The sequence below is a fragment of the Microtus ochrogaster genome, linkage group LG5 (genome assembly GCF_000317375.1).
Source record: "Microtus ochrogaster isolate Prairie Vole_2 linkage group LG5, MicOch1.0, whole genome shotgun sequence".
Lineage (NCBI taxonomy): Eukaryota > Metazoa > Chordata > Mammalia > Rodentia > Cricetidae > Microtus > Microtus ochrogaster.
This window is the reverse complement of record NC_022031.1, coordinates 44,201,968-44,211,568: the sequence shown is the minus strand read 5'-3', so window position 1 is coordinate 44,211,568 and position 9,601 is coordinate 44,201,968. Positions and strand designations below refer to the sequence as shown.

General features: G+C 45.3%; 1 protein-coding gene across 2 annotated transcripts in view; it reads right to left on the bottom strand.

The window, feature by feature from the left end:
- Rnf20 (ring finger protein 20) overlaps positions 1-6,803 on the bottom strand; it is a 24,775-nt gene extending 17,972 nt beyond the window's left edge. The window contains exons 1-6 of one of the 2 annotated variants that reach the window (XM_013351890.2): positions 6,653-6,803; positions 6,159-6,494; positions 5,503-5,657; positions 1,263-1,430; positions 1,002-1,149; positions 540-722 (exon numbers count right to left, since the gene is read on the bottom strand). In XM_013351890.2, the coding sequence (XP_013207344.1) occupies positions 540-722; positions 1,002-1,149; positions 1,263-1,430; positions 5,503-5,631 (628 nt within the window). In that variant the 5' untranslated portion in view covers positions 5,632-5,657; positions 6,159-6,494; positions 6,653-6,803. The remainder of the gene's footprint in view (positions 1-539; positions 723-1,001; positions 1,150-1,262; positions 1,431-5,502; positions 5,658-6,158; positions 6,495-6,652) is intronic. The other variant, XM_026786693.1, reaches the window with a different exon arrangement.
- Positions 6,804-9,601: the final 2,798 nt, after the last annotated feature.

Genomic DNA, 9,601 nt, shown 5'->3' with positions numbered 1-9,601 from the left:
AAAAAAAGATACTATAACTAGACCATGGCTATTATTGAAAACTTAAAATCAAGGTATTTTATTTGCATTAGTAAAGATCTTTGGGCATTTTAGTACACTTTCTATACTGTCTGGACATAATTTATATAAACTCAGTAATAGTAAGTATTCCAAATGGTACTTTTATTTTATGACTTTTCCATCCCTTCACACATGGGAGTTATATTTTACTACCTCATCTGACGCCCTTTAAAAACATCAACAAATAAAAGAGCACATTAAAACCCGCCTTTTGAAGTCAGAGCAGTTAAAACTAATTCTGCTGTTTATAAAAGTTTATAGTCAGCATGGTCATGCTCAGCACACTGAGTCACGAGGTTTAAAACTCCAAGAAATTTAATTAAACTGTGTTCTCTTCTTTTCTGCTTTTTGGTGCTGGGAACAGAAGCCAGGGCCCAGTGCTTATCTAAGCACATTCTACCACTCGGCTGTACCCTGAGCCTCACAGGGCTGAGATCGTCCCCTCCCCAAGGCTCCCAGCCTCCAGCTTCTCTCCTCACCTCCACTGTTCAGCTTCCGGGATAAGAGATCCACTTTTTCTTGCAGTTTATCATAGACAGTGACAATCTGAGACACAGCACGGCGAGAGGATTCCACCCGCTCCTGAAGCTGCGATTCCATCTCTTCACTGGAACTGCTGGCCAAGGTAGCAAGGAAAGAGAAAGCTGGCTCTTGCCCTTCCCCTAAGGATAAAATGAGAAAAAGAAGCCCCCCAAAATTATAATTCTGGAAATAGCAAATTATTCTTCAAATGGAGAGCCTCAAAACAAAGTTCAACTTCAAAAACTTAGGTAAGTAAGGCAGTTACAAAATAGTCCCCCAAAGACACAGGGAGAGAAAAAGAAACCCCCAAAGTATAAAGCTAGAAATAGCAAAACCCACTGCCCCCCTCAACTGGAGGGCAAAGCTCAGACTCAGCACCTGGGTAACCAGTGCAGTAAAAGAATCCCTCGTCAACTTGCCTCTCTCGCGGTCATCTTTGCGCTCCTGATTGCTATCAGAGTCAGGTTCTGGTTCTGGCACAGCCAGGGCTTTCCTTTCTGTGAGTAGGTCTCCCAAACCCTGCTCCAGATCATAACGTTTAAGGATGATACGAATGTTTTCATCGAACTAGAGAAGAACAGGGACAGTTAGCAAAAAGAAAAGGCAAAGGCTGGGGAACTAAGAGAGCACTAAGGATGAAAACGCTGATATGAATCTGGGTGAACATACAAAGTCGCTACCTGGCTCCAGTACCGGTTCACAATCAACAGTGAGGCATCGTCAGTTGCCTGGCGTCGCTCGAGTTTTTCAATGTGTTCCCGAAGTTCATCTTCAATGGCCTGCCTCTGATCTAGCATTTCTGCTAGTTTACGGTTTTTGGATTGCAGTGTTCGAATGTCTAACTCCTCCTGCCCCAGGAAACCAGAATTAGTCTCCACAAATAAGACGAATGAGCTGTTAAACTCAACAAGCTCACAATAGTTCATTAGCTATTTTCTATAAATAAACAAATCTTAACTCAGCTGTTTAGGGCTTATCACACAAACATGAACACCTAAGTTTGATCCCCAGGGCCTACTTCTAAGGAAACCAGGCATAGTGGAACATGCTGTAAACCGAGCACAGGGAAGGTAGAGACAGCTAGATCCCTGAGGATGGCTGTATAGCCAGCCTAGACTAATTGGTGAGTTCTAGGCCAAATAAGATAACTTGTCTTAAAAAAAAAAAAAAAAAAAAAAAAAAAACAACCAACATCAATGGTAACTGAGGAAGACATTTGGCCTCCATATAAACAGACACATACCCAGATACATGCATACACAAAAAAATCTTACAACTAGTAATTGGGCAGGAAATGGGAGCAGAAGAAATAAAGGAACGGGCATAAGATCACGTAAGGAAGAGCAAATGTTAGCCTCTCAGCTCACCATCTCACTGTTCTATGGTCAGGAACCTCCACAAAGCACCACAGCGCTGAGGCTCTACCCATGCAGCTAGGTCACTGTCTAACCTCCTAGGCGCCACTCTCCATCCACCCGAGATCTGGCACACAGGATGTTCTCTAGTCCAGTACCTGTGCATATTATAGGTGACTTACACATAGACATAGATGAACCATCTAATGTCCTAGCACCCAGTTTGTCAGTATTTTGAACACTTTAATGCCAAATGACTGTCACCACCACTGGACTTCTGGGATGCCTTTTATTCCAAAATGTACATTGTAAGAATCATCCAGAACTCTGTTCTACTTCAGCTTCCCATCTCCCGAATAAAACAAGTCTCTCCAGATGCTCCATGTCTCTCCAATAGGCCTTTTGCCTCATCTAGGGCTTCAGAATTCTAAACTCACTTTCTCCACTCTATCTCATTTCCATTACTTTCTACTTCGCTTATACACTACAATATAATCCTTCAACACTTGCCCATTGTTCGCCTATGTCCTTAATCCATTACTCTATCTTCAAGAACAAATGTCAACCTAAATTAATCCAGACAGCTGACGATTCTATCGCCGTACCTCATATAACAAGAGTTCTACAGAAACGCCAGAAACCAAGAAAACCAGTGACTTTACAAAATGAATTCCTAATATTAACAAGTGAGCATCCATTCTCCATTAAACCAGTGTAAAATTCTCCAGAGTCTCCCTTTTACACAATACTCAAGAGATGGCTTTGTTCCTTATTTAGTAAGAAATATAACTCACCAGATGGGAAACTATTAATTTCCCCCAACTCTCTGACCCAATCCAATTCACTAGCCTATGTACTTTTCTTTTCTTTCTTTTTAAATTTGAGACCAGGGCTCATGTAGGCCAAGCATAACCATGTAAGGGAATAATGAACCACTGGCCTATACCTCCAGCAATATGTACACATTCTGAAAACTTCCACCTTCTACTCAGGCTCCTTGCCCTTCAGTAAACACCTCATTCTCCAAGTTAGTCATAATGGTGCAGGCATGAAAGGAAGAGGCAGGAGGACCTGGGGTTCAACACCATCCTGGCCTACAAAGAAAGATCCTGTCTCAAAAGCAAAGCAAACAAAATACTGCCAGCATCAGCAACTCCCCAGGCCTGAGTATCTTTCGACTTTCTCTGCTTTCTGCTCTTGGAGAAGCTGAGGAAAGCGGGGGTGAGAGTGAGGGGGAAACAATCACAGGTCACAAAACAGCAGGTGGAAAGGCTGACACTTTAATTTTTTGGTTTTTCTTCTTAAACAAAAGTTAAAGTTTATCAAAAAGAAGCAGAGTAAACTCAGATGGGAGAGCAGGCTGATCTGCAAAAAAAGTCAGCTAAAAAGCTAGCAGTCTTGCTTTATCAAGAAATTGGTGAAATTGAGATTTTCAAGCAAGAACTGGTTAAGGAGATTTTTATTTCCCATCTTCCATGTCAGGGTAGTGACTAGAAGTCCTGCGCCAGCTTCCTGCACTATTAGCAAAGTGTCAGCACACAGTCCAAGAATGGAGTCGTGTGAGGATTCTGAGTGCCTGTGAGAAAACTCCAGGAAAAGAAGACAGGACTCTTGTCACCTCAGTTTCTTCAAAACACAGCACTGTTCTTGGAATGTGTTCTCATGCTCCTTCCAGATGTAGCATGAGAAGTGAGCGCACTTCAGCGGCTGCTATCTATGTGCCTCTATGGAAGAAACGTGTTCTTGTCACAGGTAGCTTGACCTTGTGACCCAACACCTTCCAAAGCACTGTCTCTACCCAATCTTCTAGTCCTCTCACGTTCTTAAGCTCACTGCAATCAGCCTCACCACTATCTCAGCACAGGTCTGCAGCCGCCAGGGAACTACCTGTGGCTCAATGCAACGTCGCCCTTCACTCCAATTAAAACGTTCATTTGGCTTCTCCAACTCAGATTTGTCTCCATGGGCAAAGTTACTATACCCAACTTCCTATCCACTCCAATAAGGTGTCTCAATATTCAAAACCAAACAGGCTGGTTCACTCTCCACAGCTCCTAAACACAGTCCTCCCATATCCGGCTCTAGCCCAGTAAGAAAGCCCTTACTCCCCAAAGCACACACTGATCTTCCCTGTTTCGTGTGCTTTATCCAGTCTGTCAGGATTTCTGTCTATGCTACCGGCTTGATCCACTTCTCAGGGATCCCTCATTCGGACAATTCTTATGTCCTTCTGTTTGTAGCAAATATTTCTGAACTGTTTTGTCAGACAGCCAGGCTAGAGCAGCTGGAGTGGACAGCTCCATTCATACTGCCAGAGTTCACAACTCAAGGGTACACTGGATTCTCACTTTCCCTGTCTCCAGCCCTCAGCTGGCTCACTATAAAAACCTCAGAAGTACATCAAAGGAGTCATTGCCTTCAAAAGAGGCAGGAAGACAATCCTTACCTTAGGAAAGGTGAGGCTGTCAGGGGTGGGGATAGAGGAGTAAGAAAGAGCAAGAGGGACAATTCTGGTAGGTGCACACACGATAATCTGTGCATCCACGGGAGCTTCCAGGGTCTCCTTGTTGCCCTCTGACTAAAGTCTAAAGAGGGATGTATGCTCTGCTTTCCTTCCATCAACCTATTCTCCTGTCAGAGGCACTCTGGAAACTGAAGTCTACTGGCTATAAAACACAGCAACCAGCAAACAAAAGATACTCAGTAACTACTTAGACTGGCATAAGTGCATTTAGGGTGCACAAATAAAGGCTGCTAAGACCAAATCACCTTCTGGCAGTAGGCTGGAGTTCTAGAACCCAGGGCATCTCCCTAAATAACACTTCATTATCATTATTAAGCAAGATCTTATTGTAACTGAAAAAAATGCAATCAACTTCTCTGAACCTCGGCATGAATATCCACAAGAAATACAAACTGAAAGTGTGTGCACAGTCTATTCCTTTCACCAATTCAAACACAGAATCTTCTCTACATCAAAGTCTCTCAGCTCCCTTCTTACATACAAGCGATATTATGATCCACTAAAAAACCATCAGTTAACTGTCTAGCACATCACCTAGCCCAGTAACAACTGACTGCTCACTCTTACGGAGGACTCCCTGTGTTAAAAGTGATGTGGGAACTCTTTACAGGGACTCCCGTGCTGTCTCCTCCATAACCCAAGGTCACACACAGGTCCTACAGATTCACTTCTCACACACACATGGGCACGGGGCAGATAATACAGGCCATGCAGCTCAGAGATAAGGCTGAGAGCAACCCCTAGGGCTCTGATCTGACTCACTCAGCGCCAGCGCTCTCAAGGGCTTTGCCAGAGCGTCTCTCAGAACATGGCACCAAGTTTTCAGTAAACGAAAAGTGCTAACTGACTATAACAGAGACTAGAGTAGCCACCAGACTCACAGGAGCCCCTCGCTTCGAGAACTGACCACCACAGCATGTCAGCCACTTCCCTCTTCTTTTCTAACATGCTCCCCCCATCAAAAGCAAGCCTAATTTTTCACTTTCAGGTGACAGCTGACAGAAGCCAAGCAGGCTTTTGCAGCAGCATCATTTCTCATACCGTTGAGGAGACACCCCCGAGCTTAATTGTTTCCACAGTGGTCCCGGAGTCCTCCACAGCTGTCTTCTTCTCTGGAGGCACAGATGTGCCTGGCTCTCCAGCCGCTCTTTTGCTTCCAATGCCTGACATCTTGGCATATAACGGCAGTCGCTTTTCTGAAAGGAAAAAAAAACAAAAAACATGAACTGAAGTAAGATAAGCAAAGTAAGCCACAATACAGAGCACCGAGGTAGAAAAACTAGCAAGTTATTCCACATCTAGCAGCACCAATCCTAAATGGAGAGGGGGGCGTGTCTGTGAGAAACGGGAGCTGGACTGACAGGGTAGTAGGTTTATACACAAAATGTTAATAATAATAGTCATAGAATAAAGAGACTGAATAAATTTTAGGACTCTTCACTTTGAGACACAAAAACAAAAATAGAAAAGGACAGGTTATTTATGACAGAAATTAACGTTAAAGTGTTCGTCTGGAGACTTTGAGCTGAAAGAGATGTAGGAAATGTTAGCGAAGTCATTAATCGTATACAAAGTCAGTTATCTCTGAACCTGCTTCCCACACCAAGAATAACAGTATGCTTGCTAGACTTAACTGTAACGGGCATATGACATAATTAGAAAAATAACTTAACGAATGTCAGATGAACACTACGCACCTAAGAAACTCAGGCGTTCTCTTCACTATTAAACGCACTCTTGGGAACTCTGGAAACGTCAGGTCTAGGGGAGCACCAGGGCGCTTCGTTTGGGGAGCCGGGTGGCCTTAAGAGACCGCGTTTGCCAACAATTCTCGTTTCTTCATCTGTACAAACGAGGTGTACTTTTAGTAACTCCCCCACCTGACTCTGGTTCGGAGGGTCGACCGGGGCGGAATGGATGCTAAGGTCCTTTCGCGAGAAACCCGGCCATCACCAAACTACACCCGGCTGGCTCCCGACTCGAACTCCAGGACGAGGCATGGACGGCAAGCGGCGATCTGAGTCGGACCTCGCCTGCAAAGAGAGGAGGCAGGGACTGAGCAGGCAGCCCAACTTGACTAGAAGGCGGCCAAAGAACTCAGCAGCCTCCAGGCCTGTAAGAGGGGACCCGGGAGTCCGCCTGACGGACTCCCCGCCATCCCAGCCCGGGAGCGCCCGAAGCCAAAACCGACCTGGACCCCCGCAGCTCACGCCCCGGGGCGCGCGGGTCCCGGCGGTTATTCACGTAGACCTCGGCGGGACTCTCATCCCTCACTTCGGACCGGCTGCGGAGAGGGAAGGAGCTTCACGGAGGCGGAGGCAGGGAGAGGAAGTAGGGAAAGAGAAAAGGAAGTTGCTTCAACCCGGCCCGCTGCACTATAAGCAGGAGCGGGCGGAAGTGGCGTTGGAGGGAGCCTGGCGGAAGTGACGTGTGAGGAAGGCGCGGAGAGGTCTGAGTGGGCGCGGCCTTCTCGGTGACGTCTGAGAGGGGCGGGACCTGACCTAGGGTTAAGACCCGAAGTGGCCAGTTCGAGGCCAGTCAGGGAGCGTGTGCTGTAGAAGCCCGTTACTATTGCTGCTGGAAAGCGTTTTGTTTTGCTCTCTGTTGCTATGTCTAACATAACTCGTCCAAACTGCCGATTAGCTGGTGCTCCTGTCAATCTCCCAACGGGCTAGCGCCAGCACCTAAAACAACTTTTTTTTTTTTTTTTTTTAAGGTGATGAAGAGTTCTGCAGAGAAACCAAGGGACTGGACAGGTTTCAGGTCTTGTATGATGTCCTTAAGGGGAAATTCTAGCGGGACCGTGGTGGTGCACGCCTTTAATCCCAGCACCTTAATCCATTCATCTCTCTGCAGGCAGAAGCGGGCGGATCTCTTTGATTGAGATCAAGATCAGCCTGGTCTAGAGAGCAGCTCCAGGACAGCCAGGGCTGCACAGAGAAACCTCCAGAAAACCAAAAATAAGTAAATAAGCACATATATAAATGGGGGGGGGGCAGATTACATTCACCTGGAGGGTTTTAGCCCTTTGTGGGATTAAAAAAATACCCTTATCCCATCCAGTCTCCATCCCATGAATTATCACCACAGGTTTGAAGATACTGACGAGGACCCCAGAAAAAAGGAAAAGAAACCAATTAGTCCGGCGGTGGTGGCACATGCCTTTAATCCCAGCACTCGGGAAGGAAGAGGCAAGTGGATCTCTGTGAGTTTGAGGCCAACCTGGTCTACAGAGCTAGTTCCAGGACAGGCTCCAAAGCTATAAAAACAAAAACAAAACCCTGTCTCAAAAAAACAATCAAAAAGGAACCAATTAGTACTGTGTAATTTCAGTACCAGTCAAGACGTGATGTTTCGATTAATGTATTTGTGCGTAAATAGTGTATGTGTTTGAGTACCCACATGAAGATGTCAGAGGACAACTTTTGGGAGTGGGTGGTAGGTACTTCCATGGCATGGGTCCCGAGGAGTGAACTCAGGTCAGCAAGCGCCTTTACCCTCTGAGACATCTTACCAGACCAGTACCAGTCTGTTTTAAAATCATTAACCATTGATTTTTCTGAGTTAGTAATAAATGATTCAATTATACTAAATGCATTTTAATTAGAGAAGTATAATCAATCTAACCTGCTCACGAAAAACTGTACAGCTTCCAAAATTGTAGCAAATTACCCAGTGCCATCAGATAAAGGTCCAGGAATGGAAGAATGGTTGCTGTACCTTTGAAAAACAATACATGTGCGCATGTTTGGAGAAAAACCTAATCCACACTGAATTTCTGGTAGTGTGGCGAATGTCCTTGTACTTGACTGGTCTCACCTATGCACGAGATAAGAAGACCAACCACGGTCGCACTTCTCTTGGCTACAGCACCTTACCTGGTCCAGAGGAAATTGTCTGTAAATGAACTTCCCACTCCCCTTTGGTGAATCAGAAGGCTGAAGATTGTCCCCTTGGCCTACCTGCTGGAAAGACCCTGGAAGAGCAAGCAATGGCTTCCACTGGGAAACAGATAAAAAGCCATCTTCAGCATGAAGAGAAAGAGCCCAGTTCCAAAGCTGTTAGACACGAGGGATTAAGGTCGGCCCTGGAGTTGCGGTTCCCACCCTCATGTACAGACTCCATGCAGCGGTGCTCATTAGGACCACATGAGAAACAGGAGCGCCCTTCTGCCATCCCTAGCCAGAGAATTAAGGGACTGCTGCTTCAGGTCCCTGCGCCGAGATGCTTGTCCTGTTTCTGTCTCCTCTTTTCATCAGTGTCCTCCCGCGGCTCTTGTGTGAGGACTGAACTAGCCTGTCATTCTTCAGAGTGAAGCCAGCTGGGAGTGTAATAATGAAGAGACTCTAGGAAAATGGAAACAGATGAGCGGAGTCACCTTAACTTTAGAGTGCAGGGAAAATACTGAGATGAGAGCAGACCTATCTTGAAATTTTAAATTCTCACCATATGAGTGACCTTTTTTTCCCCGCAGCTACTGGTGAAGTTATCATTTTCAAAAATTCTAGTAAGTCATCTGCCGCCTTCACACATGCCAACGTTTTCTTCAGGATCACACACACACACACACACACACACACACACACACACACAGTTGTGATGATGGAGAAAGGCCAGCTTGAGGGATTGGCTCATGAGATTATGGGATGGGTTTTGGTTAGTTCAAATTTTGCAGAACCAGGGAATGGCTGTAATGGGAGTCTAAAGGCAGTCCACTGGCAGAATTCTTTCCCACTAGAAAAGGAAAATGGATCCACCAGTCTGTTTCCTTAACATTAAGGACTTTGCCTGATTGGATGATGCCTAACAACTTAATGGAAGATAATCGTTAGACAACCAAGTTAAATGTTAGCCTCATATGATTCCACTTGTACATGTCTCATCATTTTTCTTAATATTATAATTTAAATAAAATAACAATAGTTTTATTTATTGGGGGAATTGTTCGTTTAATTTTGACACAGAGCCTCACAGGGGACCCTAGACTGGAGTAGAATTCACCATGTATCCTCAAAGACCCTGAGACTGTCTGCAAACCTATGTATTAACCTCCTGAGTAATAGGGTCATTGGCATGAGTCCAGCTGTCTGTCTGTCTTTCTGCCAAAAGTTTCACCATGTGTTTCAGCATGACTACACAG